Source organism: Ovis aries, chromosome 26 (assembly GCF_016772045.2).
Source record: "Ovis aries strain OAR_USU_Benz2616 breed Rambouillet chromosome 26, ARS-UI_Ramb_v3.0, whole genome shotgun sequence".
Taxonomy (NCBI): domain Eukaryota; kingdom Metazoa; phylum Chordata; class Mammalia; order Artiodactyla; family Bovidae; genus Ovis; species Ovis aries.
Window position 1 is genome coordinate 22,581,631 of NC_056079.1, and position 20,174 is coordinate 22,601,804.

Genomic DNA, 20,174 nt, shown 5'->3' on the forward strand with positions numbered 1-20,174 from the left:
TTTTTCCATTAGCTTTTTCTGTAATTATATGAACTGCAAAAGTCTCTACGTGTTGTAAATTTAAAGAAGCTTGTCTGGACTAAGAATGGTTAAGTTTCGTAAACTAACAACAGCCTGTTGTTTAGACAGATGAAGGATAGTGTAATGAGGAATATGGATCATGTGGTTAAAATACAAAGAAAAACTTGGCAAGGACTGACTTTAGTATTTGACTTCTCACTGTGCACTAGCAACTCATAATTGTTATCAGATTCTGTTTTATGTTGAGTGGATATGGTCCAGGACTGTGAAAAATATTTTCTCTTATAGGAATGTGAGGGCAATCTGACTCCATCTGTCACCTGGTCAACTGCCCTGGGGTGATCTAGCTCGTTAGCCAGGTGATCCTCTCCTTTCTCTCTTATCTCTAAACTGTATGCTTGGTCACGGAATGAAGGAATTTCCCTAAATGTGGAACAAAAGGGTAGCCATGACCTCTCCCAGCCCCCATACTTCTCCTAGTCTAATAAATATCACTTAACCATGAATTCCAAGTCTGTATCTTTAGTCTTTGTGAAAACAGCTGCTGAGATAGTAAAGTAGCCATAATTTCTGAATCATCTTATATTGAGCCAAAAGTTCAAGGTAAATGGTACCAAGATTGTTATTTGAACTTTCATTTAATACTCTTTTTGTCATTTTTGTGGAATACACTTTAATTTTATTGCATTATTATCCAGTAAAATTGGGGGTTTTAAATACGCAATACACTTAGGCTATATTTTTTCTGTAGTGGAGTGAATTTATATTTAATGGTCTTATGTTGGATGAACACAGTGATTATAATTTTCTGCTGCCTCCAAAATTTTTATCTTTGTCTCTCTTTCTCTGGCTTTTAACTGCTGTGGAGTAAATATACTCACCTAGTTGTCATACACCAAATTCAAAATAATGATTTCCTCCTCATTCTGCCAAACCTCTCTTTCCTGGACTCTCTCTTAGGTAATACAAACTATAGCTTAAGAAAAACATCATGCTTGATACCATCTTCTCTTTTTCAATCAATCTGTCACCAAGGCTGATCCATTTTATTATCTTCAATCTTTTTCTTTTTTCAATTTTCCATCTGTTGGCTCTGCCATTATTTCACACCCTCAAAATGCATCAGTTGGGTTAGGACAATGGACTGTTTGCAAAACGTGCTTGTAGTTGGAAGAACTAGAATTTGAACCGAAGACTTTTTAAAACCTAGGCCTCAATACTTGCTGAAAAGTGAAGTAGGACCTACAAAATAAAAGCCAAGGATTTGTGATTTTAGTCTATACACAGTGGAAGTGATATTACCAAAAGTGTTTTTAAGAGATTAATTTTGAGTTATTGTTTAGGGTGTATTATTATAAAAGCATACTGCCTTCAGTGAAAGAGAGAAAATTATTATAGTAATTGGAGCATGACATGACAAGGACCTAGCAATAGTAATTTTGGAGGGGAGATTAAAGGGAAAAGATAAAGTACTGACAGAAACTTGAAAGTCTGGTTAGCACACTGTTTCAGTTTTCTAAATATCAACATATAATAAAAGACTTCATTTTTACTTCCCAGATAAATACACCTACTGGTTAGAGACCCAGCATTCAAGTTGACAACATCACCCAACTTCAAATGTGAATTTATGTCATGTCACCCACTGAAAACTGTATTTGCGATATTTAAAGTTTTAGTTTTATGTTTGAAAAGCACACCAGTACTTTTTATTCTATAAAGCTTGTCAAAGAAAAAGGGAATCATACATGTCTCTTCCACATTTATCATTTTGTTCAGCAGAGTTTTGTTTGGAAAATGTCTGTGATATCCAAAAACAAAGTTCCAGCAGTTGGAGGAGGTGAAAATAGACACATGTTCCAGCTGTTTTTAATCTTTTTTTTTTTTTTTTGGCTGCAGTTAAAATGAAAGTACACCCTTTAAAAGACAGAATCATCACTCTCTTCGAATATGAGTTCATCTAAGTGGTCACTCACAAAATTGTGTGTCTTCTAATAGAAGTTGCACCTGTGTGTAAACATGCTTGTGGGGTACGTGTGCATGCATCTCTGGATGTGCATGCGTGGCTAAGTGTGTGTTTAAAGAATTTCCCCAAGTAGATCTTGTTCTGTAGGTGAAGTGGTTGCCTATGTGTACTCCCAAGTTACTGCTAGATATTCATTATATAAATCCAAAGTTTAAAAAAATTCCTTATTCTATATTATTACTTTGAGGTACTGAAGTAGGTTGATCTTAGTTTTGGCAGATTTCTGGTACTTTTAGAGTGATTAATACCAGATAAGAGCACTTCTTATAGCATGCCACCTTAACAAATCTCATGTAATCACTATCTATAGGCACCTCAAGCTCATTATATCCCAGTTTGATGGAATTGTTCTGTATCTCGACTGTATCAATGTCAACATCTTGCTGTGATGTTGGACTATAGCTTTGCAAGATGTTACCCTAGAAAGAAACTGTGTGAATGGTATATGGGATTTTTTTTTGTTGTTTTATTTCTTAGAACTGCGTGTCAATATACAGTGATCTCAAAAAGAGCAAGTTAATTGCTAAAAAAACCTCAATTCAATTATCACGCTTTCTCCAAAGAAAGCAAACTTTAATTTTTAACATCTTCTGACAGCACCAGCATACACCTGATGGGAACTAACGTGTGCCACCTTTTGCTCTTCCCTACTGCACCGGTTCCCTCCAGTTCAGTTCCGTTCAATTCAGTCACTCAGTCGTGTCCGACTCTTTAAGACCCCATGGGCTACAGCATGTCAGGCTTCCCTGTCCATCACCAACTCCTGAAGCTTGCTCAGACTCATGTCCATCGAGTCTGCGATGCCATTCAACCATCTCATCCTCTGTCTCCCCCTTCTCCTGCCCTCAATCTTTCTCAGCATCAGGGTCTTTTCTAGTGCGTTAGCTCTTGGCATCAAGTAGCCAAAGTACTGGAGTTTCAGCTTCTGCATCAGTCCTTCCAATGAATATTCAGGACTGATTTCCTTTAGGATGGACTGGTTTAATCCCTCCAATTCAATGAGTCATCAAGTCCTGCTGATTTACTTCCTGTTTCTACAAAACATCTATTTCTTCCTCTTTTCCAGTGCTGATGCCATGTTTCAGAGCCTTGTTCTCTCTTTCCGTGATGAATAAAACAGCCTTCAAATTGGTCTTCCTGCTTCAAGCTTTATCATCCTAAAACAGTTGCTCTAAACGCAGCTGTATATTATACTCTTAGGAAATTTTTTGAAAATACTGCCAGATCTCCACTCAGCAACATTTAAATCAGAATATACAGAAGGAGGGCCCAGGCATGGGTATATTTTGAAAGCTTCTCAGATAATTCTAATGTGCAGCCATGGTTGAAAATTGTTACCTTGAGCACCTCTCTTTAATTAAGATTCTGGAATAAGTTCACTGAGATGAAATTCTGGGCGTTTCATTCTTCTGCCTTAGTGCTGTCTCTGTTATAGCTCCAGTATGTTTCTCTCCAAATGCACATGTTGACGCTCTAACTCATATTCCCTCAGAAAGTGACTTTATTTGGAGAATCTTTAAAGAGGTGATCAGGTGAGGTCTTTGGAGTGAGCCCAAATCCTAACGACTGGTGTCCTTCGTAGAAGGAGATTTTGGACATGAATATTCGTTCATGGTGAATGCAGTGTGAGCCTGCAGGCAAAGACTGGGGTGATGCTTCTATAAGGTAAAGAGCATCAAAAATTGTCAGCAAACCACCAGAAACTCAGCCAGGGGCATAGCACAGATTCTCCCTCACAGCCTGACTTCCTTTTCCTCTAAAGAATCAACATATGGCTAAATATTTAATTACTTTATCGGTGTGGCCAATACTGTGAAATGAACATATTAAATATCACATTTATGATGTTGTCTTGAAGAGCGGTTGCAGAATTTTTTTTTTGTTCTTTCCTCAACACTTACTTCACTGTGAGAGAAAAATCTCTCTGGGGTGTGCACTGCCACATCCTGACTTCTGGAAAATCTGTTGACCTAGAGCTCTGTGTGATTACTCCCGTGGGTTTATAGAAATAGTCTCTTGTACGAGAGATGAAGTTATTCTCCAGAGAGAGTGGATGGGGTGTTATTTTCCGAAACTTTCTCTCCCAGGGACCCTATGAGACTAGAATTTTTTTCCATTTGCTCTACCTCCTTCATACACAGACACACACACAAGTTTTTATTTTATTTTTTAATGCATTAAAACTTTTTTCTAGGTGACTTTGATGTGGATACTTTAAGTTGCATGAAATACAATAGAACTCTTTTTAGGTAGGAAGATAAAACTGAAAAAAAAAAAAGAGAGAGATGAAGAATAAAGTGAGAGTGTTAATCACTCAGGCATGTCCAACTCTTTGCAACCCCATGGACTGTAACCCGCCAGGCTCCTCTGTCCTTGGAATTCTCCAGGCAAGGATACTGGAGTGGGTTGCCATTCCCTTCTCCAAGGGATCTTCCTAACCCAGGCAGACTCTTTACCATCTGAGCCACATGGGAGAGGAAAGGAGACTGCCTATTGATCCCCTGGAAACACATATCCACTCTCAGTCCCTGAGCCTCTGCAGATCCATACCTTTCTGTGGAGCAGGGAGGCAGCCTTCTATGAACTCAGCTCAGCCATCGAGAGACCTCCTTGCTAAGCAGAAGTGTTAGCTGCAGGCCGGACCTAAGTTGGGGTCCTCTGGAGTATCCCAGCTGTAGGAAATGGTGCCCTCCTCTGACCTCAGATGCTTGCCAGTTAAGAGTTAACTTCTCTCTGCGCCCTTGGCATTTGACTCCTTGGAGTCAAATGAGTGAAAAGAGTAGGAGTTTATACACTTTATGGACAAAACTGCATGTTATAGAGCTTTCTGGAGAGCTGCTATTTTGAATTCCCTAATCCAGACATCCTTGACAAAGGATGGGCTTCAAGGATCAGCAAAATTAGCGGGATTTCATGCAGTCAACAGCTTTACTCTGCCCAACAACTGCCTGCATCGGTGTTTGTTTACAGACTCTCGGGCCATTGCAGTGTTCTAGCCACCTAGTTCCACCAGTGGTAACCACAGCAATTATTTATCCAAGTTTTCCATCCTTGGGGAAAATAACTATGGGAGTCTCTTGCCTCACAGATACCCAAAATATAAATCAAGGTGACATTAAAGCCACAATGCAGGCCTCACTTTATCCACGTTGAGATGCCAGATGTTAAGGGTGACCATTTCAGTTCTAAAAATACACAATGTTGAGCTCTTGAACAAGGTGTTCAGTGGAACTTTCCCTACCCCTGTCTGTCTCAGGCTACAGGCCTCATAGAGTTCTCTTACTCAAGCATACTCAAGAAAGATAAATTTTAATTAAATGAAATATGACATTTTTTATCAAGAGTCAAACATCAGGGATGACCTGTAATAAAGAGTCTGATTCCATTTTTGATGTTTGATGGTCAAAAACGTGCATGCCCGCCTTTCACTCCCACTCCACATTTGCACTAGCTGATAAAAGCCCCGGGGCTCCCTTTGGTACTTGCAGGAAGTTCAGACATGTAAGCCCAGTCCACAGGTGTGAATCCTCACCTGAGCTCCACTCCCTGATCACAGTAAAAGCCAAACCAGTATCTTTCCTCTCTCTCCAGCCATTTTTAGATCAGCTTGGGAGTTTGCCCTGTGTCCCTCAGAAGCAACTCTCAATATGTGAGTGATAGACCTTTCCAGACCTTCTCAGACTTCATGTGGGGTCATCAGTCTTGACATTCAAAGCAAATTTGGGATGTAATGACCATAACATACTTTCTCCTAAACCCCAATTAATACCTCAGCAGTGGGCTCATCAAAACTAGGCTCTGGGATTATTGGAGCCACTCTGATAGAATTTTGTAATATCCACTGTAATTTGAGTTTACAGAAATTTGGAGAATTTGAAATTCTCTATTGCAGAGAGCATTGTCAACTGAGAATTCAGCTGTCTTTTCCTTTTCTGTCTCAGATTAACTATTTGTGTATGTACTTTTCATCTGTCAATTCCAGAAAAAAATTGAAGGAGAGCCCACACCCACATAGAACCACAATTCTTATTTTCTTTGCAGCCTGTTTAACTATGTTGCTGCAGAAACAACTATGTTACTATATTAGGCTTCATCATGAAATAAACTAACATGTTTAAAACTGGAGGTATTCTGAGCTGGGTGTCCCAAACATTCCTAAACAATTCTGAGACTGGAATTTGAATGACTCAGAGGTTTAGGACTGAACTTTCTTTTCTCTCAATCTGGCACATCACTTATTTCTGTTCCAAGGATTTTGTTTTTCTAATACTCATTAAATGCATAGATTTGATTCTCAGTGCAGAATTTTTTTCATTAAAAATCTAGATTAAAAAACAGAAACTACATGGATGCATATTTATATACTATCTATACTACAGTTACATACACTGCATTTATTTAATCCTGTACCAAGTTGCCGGATACATTTTTAGTGCATTGGGAAAATATGTGGTTTCTTAGCATCTGATCTGATAGATTTTCCTTTCCAGACTTACTGGAATCTCTTGGGTGCCGCTATAAAGGATTTGGAGAAAGGATATTCATTCCTTTTGAATTTGTTCAGAAGAATTAAAAACTATTTTTGAGTATGAGCATCAAGAATTTCTACCTCATTTCAAAACTGCAAAAAGTCATGAATTATCTTTGAAGTTAACAAGTCACATAAATGTTTTTCTATCTGAAAACATGAATTCCAGAGAGATATTTTTATATTCTTTTAAATGAATACTGTATTAATTGGCTGCATATGGAAAGATATCAAAAAATGTTCCACTAATTTACCATTGAGAAAAAGTATGAATGTATATGATAAAAAGGAATCCAAGCCATGGAGAGAAAGAGAACAATTATAGAAAATAGCTACACAAAGGCAAAACACTAGCAGATTATTTTCGTGATCTGATGCAAAAGACATATTAAATCTCATTATTTGGATGCACTTATTTTTCCGTCATTGAAACTTTTCTTGAGCACCATCCTGTGTCAGGCATTGTGCTAAGTCCTGTGGAAAGTGTAAAAGATGGAACCTCTACCCTCCAGTTGTTAAAGTCAGAAAGAAAAGATTATTAAGACACAAGTGTTATCAACTTATATTAGTGCTTTAGCATACAGACTACAACATCTAATTCTGATTAGTCAGTGTTTCAAGGTTATGGGCTGAGTGCAAAGAAGGTGAGGCATGAGAATGGGTTAAAGAGTACATCAAACTACATGATCATCTCAACTGATGAAATACCCCTTTATGATACAAAAACATTCAATAAACTAAGAATAGAAAGGAACTTACTCCAAATGAAAAAGGCCATTTATGAAAAACCCACAAACATACTCAATGGTTAAAAACTGAAAGCTCTTCCCCTAAGATCAGAAATAAGACAAGGATGTTCACTTCACTACTTCTATTCATTACAGTACTGGAAATTAGAACCAGGGCAATTAGGCAAGAAAAAAAAAAAATGTCCACATCAAAAGCAAGAAGTAAAATTATCTCTGTTTACAAATGACAAAATCTTCTAGCTCTAAAATCTTAAAGAATCTATTTTTCTTAAAAACTGTTAGTGCAAATCAATAAATTCAGTAGTTTCAAGACATAAAATCAACAGGCAAACATCTGTTGTATTTCTACACACTAGCAATGAGCATCCAAAAAGAAAATGAATTGAAAAAAAATCCATTTACTATAGCAAACAATGGAGTAAATACTGAGGCATAAAGGAAGCACACCACTTGCATGCACAAAACTATGAAACACTTCTTTCAAAATTAAAGACCTAAACAAAATTCAAAATCTCTTGTGCATGGATTGGAAGATTTAATTGACTGAAGGGATGAATTATGACCCTTAATGGGAAAATAATTCAGAATTTTTTATACTAATATGGCAAAGATAAAGCATGACATAGTGTGGATTTCAAATAAAAAGTTACTATGAAAATGGTAGTGATTTCATTTCCCATTTTAACTAGGAATGACTAACAGAAATACAATAAATTTTATAGGAAAAAAAAAAGGAGCATGTTTATACATAAATGAAGGTCTAAAATCAAAGACTAGTATTGAAGTATTGAAATATGATACAAAAGCTATTTTTTGCTGACGTTTACAAATTTTTGATTATTATAGGTTAGGTGTAAAGGCATGTAGAAAAATTATCTCCTCTGCTCTCCTTCTACAGCTAAACTTCACAAAGTCTACATACCACTTCCTTTGAAAATAAGATTAGTAACAATTTGTAAGTCATCTAGGAAACTGGTGACATTTACTCAGAATGTAAGAAATTACTCAGAATTTCAGAAATAAGCAGCATTCATACCATAATCGGACTGTTGTTAATCATGATTTGGACAACAAAATACAAGGGGGCACTAGATCAGTCCTTTATGCTGATATTTTAACTGTACTAAAAACAAGGACTTTTTCCCTGGTGGCTCAGAGGTTAAAGCGTCTGCCTTCAACGCAGGAAATCCAGGTTCAGTCCCTGGGTTGGGAAGATCCCCTGAAGAAGGAAATGGCAACCCACTCCCGTATTCTTGCCTGGGGAATCCCATGGACGGAGGAGCCTGGTCCATGGGGCCGCAAAGCGTCAGACACGACTGAGCGACTTCACTTTCAAGTAAAAAAAAAATCTATACCCATATTCCTCATGTCATTAGCTTACATTTATTCCTCAATCTGCTTTGTCAGTCTGCCCAGATTCTAAGAGTGAAGTGACTGCTGTTAAGGCCAAGAGGCCAATATGTGACTAAACTATCTCCTGTGAACTCTTGGGTTGGCATGCTCAGACAGCCCATCCTTCTTGAAGTCTTCTCTTTCTTTGCTCTCTGATACTACACTTTCCTGTTTTCCTCTATTCTTCTAGGATGACTCCTCCTCAATCTCCTTTGCTGGCTTATTCTCCTGTGTTGTTGCTGTTGTTCAGTTGCTAAGTTGTGTCCAACTCTTTTGGAACCCCATGGACGGTTCCCTGCCAGGTTCCTGCGTCCATGGGATTTCCCAGGCAAGAATACTGGAGTGGACTGGCACTTCCTTCTCCAGGGCATCTTCTCGACCTTAGAATCAAACCCGCATCTCCTGCATTGGCAGATGTGTTCTTTACCACTGAGCCATCAGGGAAACCTTATTCTCCTCTACCCAGCCACTAATTGGTGAATTTCTCAAGAATTGGTCATAGCCTTTCTTCCCTTCTTATTCTATTTTCTTCGAGAAGAACTCACCACATCTATGACTTCAATTTCTAACTACAGTATCTTCCAGTGATCCCCTCCGCCTCAACCCTTTACTTCAAATCTCTAGGTTAGACCTTGTCTTCAGATCACAAGCACACATAACCAAATGTTCATCAACCTCTCAATGTGAATGTCCCAAATATTTCTCAAACTAACCATGTCCAAATAATTGCCTTCTTAATCAAACATCATTCTCTTCCACTGTTCCTATCTCAATGAAATTATTATATCATAAAAATGTACAAGTCAGAAACTTGGTCACATTCTTAACACTTACCTTTTATTAAACCCCTATATTCATTTCTTCACCGAAGAATGCCTTCTAAATCCTTGTTAGATTTCTATTTTTCTTTCTACCTGTACAGTCAAAATCCTAATCCAAAATGCCAGTATCTCTCTTCTGGATTGTTATAAAAACTTTGTAACTCTTTCAACTAAAATGTTGCCTTCTATAATATGAAAAAAAAACTGGATGGAAAGTTTTAGTCCTTAAATCTGTGAGGGAAGAATAGTAAACTCTTGTTTCCAAAGTGACTGTAGAAATGTTATAGAATGCAGGTCCATGTGGCCACACACAGTGAGGCCAAAGGATATTAAAACATCAAGAGTTTGGAGCATAGAACAGTTTATTGTAGGGCCATGCCTTAAGAACCCCATAATGCCCCAAAGGCTTTCAACAAATCCCTTTAATAGGAAAGGTGAGGGAGGGTGTGTTAGTTGTTACAAATTTGTTAGTGGCAGATCCTTTGTTCCTGAGGTCTGGTCCATGGCTCAAGGTGTTCCCCATAAACCTTCACCAAAATAAATGTTATTTTCAGTTCAGACAAGAAAAGGCAAGATCCTAAAGCTCAACTTTCACCCTCTGAGGCCCAGGCTTGGCTAAGAGGAGGGTGATCCTTGCACAGGCCAACGACTGCCTGAAGCGCTTGTCCTGCAACCAGTTTGGGTCCTCCCGCCAGGGCCTGGGCCCAGCTGAGGAGGCAGATCTTAGCTGACAGGCACCCTCATGGCTAAGTCCCCGGTCCCTGCCCAGCTGGGAACCCAGGACACAGCTGGCTCTCAGGCTTCTCATTTAAATTGGAGAGAATCATTTGTTTAGGATCAATAGGAATATGTGCTGTAGCAAATACCAATCATTTGAATTCCTAGCTCACAACAATTGCCCTTCTTTGAAAAGAGACCCAACCCACAGCAGTAGACCCGAAGTAGATGCTCCATGTCTGTACAAATTATCCCTGACCTCTGGCCACTAACTCAGGATAGACAACCGATTTAAGCTGAACCAGCTTCTGAAACTTGAACAGACAAACTGAAGCTGGTTGAAGCTGTTACCTGAGTGGCAGATTCCCTGTTTACTCCAGTTGCTGAGGCCTCCTTGAACTGCCAGGCAAGGAGACCGCAGTTCCTGGAGATGAGGATGGGGAAGAGGTTCGCTGCTCCTTTAAGGCCTGGGCCTGGCCAGTTAGGAGGCCATGCGAGGTTTCTGGGGCTCTGCAGAACAGCCCTCAGTCTGTCCCCAGGCACCGCCCCATGACTGCTTCACACCCCAAGCTCTGCCACGATGGCCACTGGAGGGTGACCACAGGCAGAGTGGGACCTTATAACTGCTGTCCTCAGGGTCTCCCAGTAACGGTGGAGATGCTAAGGATTGGGTGCTATAGGCTGCATGCCCACTCCACTCCTATTACAGAGATGATAATTATTCAAATACACAACAGAAACATTTACCCCCATGACACATTATCATTAATAAACACCACCCCCTGTTTGGTTAAGAATAAGAGGTTTGCGAGTAAGCCGACAAAAAGGTGAATGATAAGCACTATTTCCATTCTGCTACATTTTCTGCTTTATATCTGACCTTTCAAAAACCAGAGTATCCAATTTTACTTTTCTCTCATTCAGTCTGTCCCAGATTCTTCTGGGGTCATCTGAAAGCCTGGGAAGGCTCTGGTGTGCTTCTCTGACAAGGGTAAGGAAGTCTTTCGTATTAAGATGTTCATCTATTTTCTCTTGGAGTAGAAGTGACTCCAGTAAAGTCTTCTTCTGTTTCAGGAAGGCAGATTGGGCCAGTTCTGCCCTTTTTCTGATACAGTCGGGACACCGAGAAGAAATGTGTTGCTTAGCTGTCCCCACCTGTTTGGGTGTTCTCATGTTTTTAAAATAGATTCTATTCAAAAGCTCGTCAGGGACAGTACACTTTAAGGTATCTACCTCTGGAGCTTCTGCCTCGGGTCCAAGCTGCAGCTTTTTATGCCTGCTGCTCTTTTTCCCCGTAGAGTTCGCTCTATGGTGGATCAGGTTTACCTTAACGGTGCAGAAAGACTGCAGGGCATTCAATTCTTCAAGGGATGCCTGAGTGATTTCTGTTTGATATTTAGTGTCCGCTCGATACTGTTCAGACTTCGTTTCCTTGCCTTTGAGGTTGTGGATCCATTTTCTGCTCAATTTCTTTACATTAGCTTTGAAGTCCGAAAGCTCAGATTGGTGGTCTCCATATTCCGAGCGTGAAGGCTGCGATCCACTCTCAGACTTGCTCCCAGAGGCAGAAGACCAGGGCTGCAGTCCTCCAGAGGAACTGAATGAACCGGAACTCTTTACCTCATCAGTCAAGGACTCCAAGGTCTCCTTAGAAAGGTCTGCCATAGTCCCGGTGTCCGCTGGGGCCAATTCTCCCTGTTTCTCTGAATCCTCCGGCTTCTGGGCGGATGGCCATCACCCCGCATCAGGCTCTGCGCCTCATCTGCTTTGCCGTGGTCAAGACTGCCTCAGGAACCGGTCAGTCCTGATCCCCTCGGGGATGAGTTTTAGGAGCCGGCAGTTCCTCAAGGGAAGCTCTTCCGGGCGACTCCGTCCCGCTGCCTTGGCAACCAGAGGCGGTCATGCGCAGAGGGTCGCTGGCGCTCCTTCCCGTCCCCCACGCTCCTCGGATCCGACTCCGCCCGCACAGTTCGTGTAAGTTTTCGGAGCCTGCCTCTCTTCTGGCTCTCCCGAGTCTCCGCCTCCTCGGTGCTATTTTAGTACAAAATCCAATAACGATCGAGAAGAGGTTGCAAACTCTCCTTCCCCAAGGGTCAAAAAAGTATACACGCCTCCTTCCCACCAGGAATAGATGGGCTCTGACTAATCTGATAATGCACACGCTGGCTAAATGGATCAAAAAAAAAAAAAAAGCCCCAAAGAAGCAAAAACACACCTCCTCCTGCTGGCCAGAGAAACACAAGCAAGAACGTATCTGCCAATCAGATAGCTAAGAGCTCATCTAATCGCAGAGCACATCTTTGGATGAAAAGCTAAATACTGAAACCACCCTGTGAGACTCCTGCGTGGCAGGGCACCGACTCTACCGTTTGCTCCCGCCTCGCCTTTCGCAGCTTTTTGTGCCCCGGCATTTTGGGGACGACTTTGCAGTTTTCCCAGATCTCAGTTTATCAGGTCTTTGTTCCGGCAGCGCTCCTCTGAATGGCACTTCAACTGCCACTCTTCCCTCTTCGCTAAATTCTGCTCTTTCAAGGCCACTCCCCGCCCCCCACTTTTTTTTTTCTGGAAGAGCTTCATGTCCACCACTGACCCCAACAGTTTACTGCACAGCCTTTCTTTCCGGGTTTGCAACTCTGTATTTACACACATTTGATAATACCTCCCACACCGCCGCCTCCAGATTAAAAACCCCATGAAAGCAGAAATCCTGTCAGTCTTGCGCTGCAGTCTCAACAGGTACCTGATACACAGAAAGTACTCAATAAATCGTTACTGAGTAAATGTGTTGAATGACTATGCAAACAGAAATAAATATTGCCTCACACAAGTACACGCCTGGATCTTTAGGCATAAGTACTACAAGGTCGAGGAACTACAGTCTTCTTTTTCCTGAGCCCTTCAAATTAGGCCGCTACTCACAATACATTCTTTTACAACAGACTTTTTAAAAATATGACAAGGCTTTATTAACAGCTATTCTCAGAAATTATAAAACGTTAACTCTGAAGATTAAATATTTCTAGATCTTAATATCCGAGTCTGGGTCTTAGTAAATATCTGAGATAATTTCAAATGAGATAATTCTGAATGAGATAATTTCCCACTCTCAGTTCTCTCCGTGGGGCAGGTGTGGGGGTGGAGTAGGGGAATGGGGAAGGTTATTGAAGTCTGGCCAGATATATTTAAGGTTATTACAAAAGTGCTCGCTTTGGCAGTGAGTCAAAACTCTGCAATGTTCGACAAGCATCTCTCAAATATGAGCCAGCTTCATATTGAAGATGAGATCTCAACTTCATTCATTCCACCCAAATCATATTTTATCATATAATATTAATCTTTAAAAAGAGGTAATATATAATTTGTGGTTAAATCCAAGTAATCTCCAGTTCAAGGACTCAAGATTTTGATTTTTAATTTTTGTTTCAAAAGTCTCCCACATTCCCTGAAATATTTACACATTCATGTGAAAAGTGGGAAAGTGTTAGCCGCTCAGACTGTCTGACTATTTGCCACCCCATGGACCGTAGCCCACTAGGCTCCTCTGTCCATGGGTTTCTCCCGGCAAGAATACTGGAGTGGGTTGCCATGCAGTCCTCCAGGGGATCTTCCCCACCCAGGGATTGAACCCAGGATTCTCTCTTTCTTTGCATATTAGCATGGTCAGTGATACACATGTGAAAACAAAATCTCAGAACAGTCCATGAGCAGTACTGGCAAGAAATATATATATTCTGAATTCTTAACAGAATTGTGAACAAGTGTGTTATCTTAAACTAATCTTTTTCCTTAGATGTTTCAAGTGAGAGCAAAAAATAAAAAGTAAAAAAAAAAAAAGTTTTTTAAGAACAGGAATATATAAAGAAGAAAACTAAGGGAGAGACAGTTGCAACTTTCCATCTTATCTAAAATCTTTTTACTATCCCAATGGATACAAGTCACTCCTACTCACTCTACTGAAAGCAGATTTTATCAAGCTTTTGGTGGGGGTGGGGTGGGGGAGCAAAGTATGTCATTAAAAAAAATTCCTTTTTTGTTTTTATCAGGAAAGAAACATCGAGGAATTAACAGGAAACATTTGTAGCTGTCCCAGAAAATTCATAGAAACATTTCAGCCTTTCAGTAACTGTTATATAATTGCTTCTTTATTTATTAAATATCTGTGAAGTTCAGAATAGTTTTTGCAAAAACTGAAATTAACTAAAACTAAAAAAAAAAAAATTGGCTATCAATACTCAAATATGCCAAGAACATGCTACATTTTAACTTTGTTTTAATGTCATCTTCTTTAAAAGTTCTCAGTCATTTTGATAGCTATGAAAAACTATTAACCTGATAATTAGAGATGTTCCGATATATCAGTCAGTCTCTTTTTGGCAAATCTTCAGGCAATGTTAATACCACTTCTAACAGAGCTGTTTCTTCTTTCACACTCCTTCCTTCCTTCCTTCACTCCTCTCCTTCCCGAGACAGCACTTTGCAGAGGAAAATCCTTATTACCTTTGGGACATTTGGTGTAGGGACCCTAACTTTGTGCCAGTTTCTCTGTTGGTCTCCACCACAAACTGTTCCCACCAAGGCACAGTTATTCTGGTCCCTTCCAGTATCCTGACAAAATCCTAGGCTACTGGACCTTGTCAAACCCTCTTTGGGCTATCTTGCCTGCATCTGACACCCACAGGTAACTTCATTTCTTTCAAAAACAACTAATCTCAAAAATATACAAGCAACTTCTGCAGCTCAACTCCAGAAAAATAAACGACCCTATCAAAAAATGGGCCAAAGAACTAAATAGACATTTCTCCAAAGAAGACATACGGATGGCTAACAAACACATGAAAAGATGCTCAACATCACTCATTATTAGAGAAATGCAAATCAAAACCACAATGAGGTACCACTTCACACCAGTCAGAATGGCTGCGATCCAAAAATCTGCAAGCAATAAATGCTGGAGGGTGTGGAGAAAGGGAACCCTCCTACACTGTTGGTGGGAATGCAAACTAGTACAGCCACTATGGAGAACAGTGTGGAGATTCCTTAAAAATTGCAAATAGAACTCCCTTATGACCCAGCAATCCCACTTCTGGGCATACACACCGAGAAACCAGAATTGAAAGAGACACATGTACCCCAATGTTCATCGCAGCACTGTTTATAATAGCCAGGACATGGAAACAACCTAGATGTCCATCAGCAGATGAATGGATAAGAAAGCTGTGGTACATATACACAATGGAGTATTACTCAGCCGTTAAAAGAATTCATTTGAATCAGTTCTGATGAGATGGATGAAACTGGAGCCGATTATACAGAGTGAAGTAAGCCAGAAAGAAAAACACCAATACAGTATACTAACACATATATATGGAGTTTAGGAAGATGGCAATGACGACCCTGTATGCAAGACAGGGAAAGAGACACAGATGTGTATAACGGACTTTTGGACTCAGAGGGAGAGGGAGAGGGTGGGATGATTTGGGAGAATGACATTCTAACATGTATACTATCATGTGAATTGAATCGCCAGTCTATGTCTGACGCAGGATGCAGCATGCTTGGGGCTGGTGCATGGGGATGACCCAGAAAGATGTTATGGGGAGGGAGGTGGGAGGGGGTTCATGTTTGGGAATGCATGTAAGAATTAAAGATTTTAAAATGTAAAAATAAAAAACTAAAAAAAAAAAAAAAAAGCTTCTGAGAAGTGGTGGAGAAAAGGGAAAATGTTTTCCGGAAGACACAGCATAGCCTAAAGCCGTTGCAACCTCAGACAGCTTCTGGTGGAGAGTCCTCCTCCAGAAATCTCGAGCATCGTAACATCTTTTAGGGGCTAATTGTAACACTGGGTCATTTAGAAGCCACAGTGTGACTGACAGTTGCCTGAGATGAAGGTGGAAAGTCCGAAGAGGGAAAGAGACCCATCAGGCGCTCCAGGCCGATTTACGCCACAGCACCATTTTTATTGGCCTGCTGTCACCGTCTCTTCCCTCGTAGTCCTTAAGGAGAGCAAAAGCTCTCCTTCCAGCTTTTCCTGAACAATCAAATATGCTTTGCAGCTACGGGACTTAACCCCAGAGACAGGAGGTCAAAACATATTAGTCTTCCTGTCAGATTCTTTCTCCCTCTCATTTCTCTTTCCTCAGAGGCAGAAGGGCAAGCTTTCAGCGTCTTCCTGTCAGGCAAGCATTTCTCCTCCAAGGAGTCACAGTGCCCTCCTCGCCAGGATGGCATTGTTACCCTTTCCAGGGGCCACTGGGGTGGACCCAGGGCACCAAGAGGGAATCTAGTTTATGAATAAGAGAAATGAAGTGGAAAGATCCTTTACAAACAGTCTACCCTCTACATAAACTTCACAACACTGTGCTTGGTTCTGTGATCAAGCAAAATGAAAAATTACTTCCTCTCCTAAGGGGTTAGGTTGAATGTATCAGAAATCTCATTGTGAGAAACCATTTTTGAGGAGAAAGGAATCTTACATCATTCGTGATAAAAAATGATTTCAATTTATAGTGCAGTGGCTGTTTTTCATATTTGAAAAATGTTTTACCAGACAAATATCTCAATCTTTACATTATTTTTTTCTATGTCTTCAGTGTTACTGTTTTTCTGAAATTGATGAATTGCTTGATGAAGAACTCTCTTTTACTTTAATAGCTATTATATTTTGCAAAGATAACATATGTTGATTGTCAGTAGTTTAAAAGATAAAGATAAACTACTAATATCCCCAGTGGCTCAGTGGTAAAGAATTTGCCTGCCAGTGAAGGAGACACAGGAGATGTGGGTTCGATCCCTGGGTCGCGAAGATCCCCTGGAGGAGGAAATGGCAACCCACTCCAGTACTGCTGCCTGAGAAATCCCATGGACAAAGGAGCCTAGCAGACTGCAGTCCTTAGGGTTGCAGAGCTGGACACAACTTTGTGACTAAACAACGAATTTAAGTAAATGTTGCCTGAATTCTGATCTCCCTAAAATAGCGACTAAAAACACTTGCATAATATCTTAATATTTTTCCTTGAAGAATTTTTTCTTAATAAAATCTAAATTATATTGGATTATGGTTTTATGAATTCTTCCTTAGCAATAATATGAACACTTTCCCATTCAATTTATAAAAGTTCTTTTTCAATGTAATTTTAAAGGTGATATTGCATTATTTGATTTATTTAACTAATACAATTATTTAAATACAAGGCATTTCCAGGTTTTTGCCCCTGAAAACTTCTGGAATAAGTATTTCTCTAGCTAAATCTTTATACACATTCATAGCTATATATTTAGGATAAATTCTAGAAATTGTAATTGAGACGTCAAAATGTATGTATAATGTTAAGGCTTTTGAGATATCTAACCCCCTCCCTTCTGCAGTATTTAAAAATCCAAGATATAATATTATTTTGTCTGTAATACCTGAGTTTATTTCTCTAGTAGGTAAGACCTTTTTAAAAACATAACCACATTATTCTGATTGTCACATCTAAAACATAATATTATAATAATTCCTTAATATCACCTAATAATTATTCTGTATTTACATTTTTTGGGGTGTTTCAAAAATCTGTTTTGGCAATTACAGTTTTGAATCAAAATCCAAACAAAGTCCACTCACTGAATTTGGCTAATCTGGTTCTCATGTCTCATACTCCATATCACTTACAATGTAAAACAATTTAAAAAACTGAAAAGAAAAAATAGAGCAGGCAGAACTTTTTTCCATTTACTGTAATATTTCCTATATTGTTATTTTAATGTTTTTGATGTATCCTTCCAAGTTTATTTTTTTAAATCAATATATACTTGAATACCCTTTCTTGTGAAAAAAATATATTCAGCATATTCTACACATTGGTTCACATCTTTTTTGTTTTTCTTTTCCCTTAAAAATATATTCTGGATGTTACTTTACATCAACCTGTAGATACCTTCCTCATTTCTCTCTATGGCTGCATGGTATTCCATTGTGGGAATGTTTTTCCCACAGTTATTTCCACATGTTGATGGACTTTCTGTGGTTATAAAAAATTCTATTTTTCTGTGCATTTTTGGAGGTGTAACTCAAGCAAGACTTCTAGCAGTCAGATTACTGGATCCAAGAATCAATGTATATGTAGTTTCTTCGAGTATTTCCAAATTTCCCACTATATGGAGTGTACATTTTCCATTCTTGCCAGTAAATTCGTGAGAGTGGCTATTTTCAAGAGTCTGGCCAACAGGAGTTGCACTTAAATTTAAATTTTTGTGATTCTAAAGGAAGAAAAATGGTATTACAGTGTAATTTTACATTGAATTCCTCTTATTTTAAGTGAGATTAAACACCACAATGGCAACCCACTCCAGTACTCTTGCCTGGAAAGTCCCGTGGATGGGGGAGCCTGTTGGGCTGTAGTCCATGGGGTCACTAGGAGTTGGACACGACCGAATGACTTCACTTTCACTTTTCACTTTCATGCATTGGAGAAGGAAATGGCAACCCACTCCGGTATTCTTGCCTGGAGAATCCCAGGGACAGAGGAGCCTAGTGGGCTGCCATCTGCGGGGTCGCGTGGAGTTGGACACGACTGAAGCGACTTAGCAGCAGCAGCAGCAGCAGCAGCAAACACCTTCCATGTGTATAAGGGGCATCTACATTTCTTCTTATGTGTACTGTCTATTCATTTATTTGACCCATTTTCCATAAAATTCTTGTTTTATTCTTCTCCGTTCTTGAAAACCACTTAAAAATCAAAAGATTATTATTCATTTTTCTGTGACATAAGCTCTAAATGATTTCCCCAGTTTGTCTTTTTACTTGCTTATGCTGTTTTCCATGCAAAATGCTTTTATTTCATAGAGCAAATTTATCAATCATTTTCCCTATTGTTCTTGGATTCTTAGCCACACTTAGAAAAATCTCCTATGCCCATGTTATAAAGACATTTACTCATATTTTCTTGTAGTACTTGTGATTCTTTTTATTCCCTTGCTTTAAAACTCTGATCTTTTTATGATTACTTCTCTAGTACAGTATGAAGAATGAGTTTAATTTTATTTTCTTCCATATGGATAGCCAGTGAGCCCAACAATATTTTATATCCTTTAGGTGCTGCCTTTTGTCATAAGTTCCCATATGCACTTAGTCTTTTTTTTTTCCCCTTGACTTTCAAGTCTAGTACATTGGTCTGTTTTTCTATTCACATATCAATATCATAGAGTTTTAAAGGGCTTTATAGTGTTTTAGGGCTTCCCAGGTGGCTCAGTGGTAAAGAATCCACCTGCCAATGCAGGAACCACAGGAGACGTGGGTTCGATCCCTGTCAGGGAGATTCCCTGGAGAAGAAAATGACCATCCACTCCAGTATTCTTTCCTGGAGAATCCCATGAACAGAGGATCCTGATGAGCTGTAGTCCATGGGGTCACAAAAGAGCTGGGCGTGACTGAGCATATATGCATAATGTTTTAATCTCTCATTGGGCCAGACTCCTGTCATCCATTTCAACAACTTCTTGGATGTTCTTGTTTATTATTCCAGATGAACTTTGTAACCAACTTATCTTGATCTAGGATGAAAGTAAAAAACATATGGTATTTTATTGAAATGCACTGAACTTATAAACACTGAGGATTTTTTTAAAATTGGGTCTTCCTAACCAGAAATACAGGATTCCCAGGTGGCTCAAGGAATAAAGAATCCACTTGAAATGCAGGAAATGCAAGAGACATGGGTTTGATCCATGGTGGGAAAGATCCCCTGGAGTAGGAAGTGGCAACTCACTCTAGTATTCTTGCCTGGAGTGTCTCATGAACAGAGGAGCCTGGCAGACTACAGTCCATAGGGTGGCAAAGAGTCAGACATGATTGAGCAACTGAGCACACATCCGACCCTAATAACCTCATTTTAACTTACCTCTGTAAAGACCCTATCTCCAAATAAATACACTCTGAG

At 39.6% G+C, this 20,174-nt stretch overlaps 2 protein-coding genes across 2 annotated transcripts in view; one reads left to right on the top strand and one right to left on the bottom strand.

The window, feature by feature from the left end:
• The window catches only part of DLC1 (DLC1 Rho GTPase activating protein), a 519,553-nt gene that overhangs the window by 13,614 nt on the left and 485,765 nt on the right, over nt 1-20,174 (top strand). The window lies entirely within an intron of this gene.
• Nucleotides 6,752-12,138, bottom strand: C26H8orf48 (chromosome 26 C8orf48 homolog). The gene has a single exon (XM_012105842.5). It carries the CDS (start codon nt 11,917-11,919, stop codon nt 11,110-11,112), a length of 810 nt encoding a protein of 269 aa, XP_011961232.4. The 5' UTR covers nt 11,920-12,138; the 3' UTR covers nt 6,752-11,109.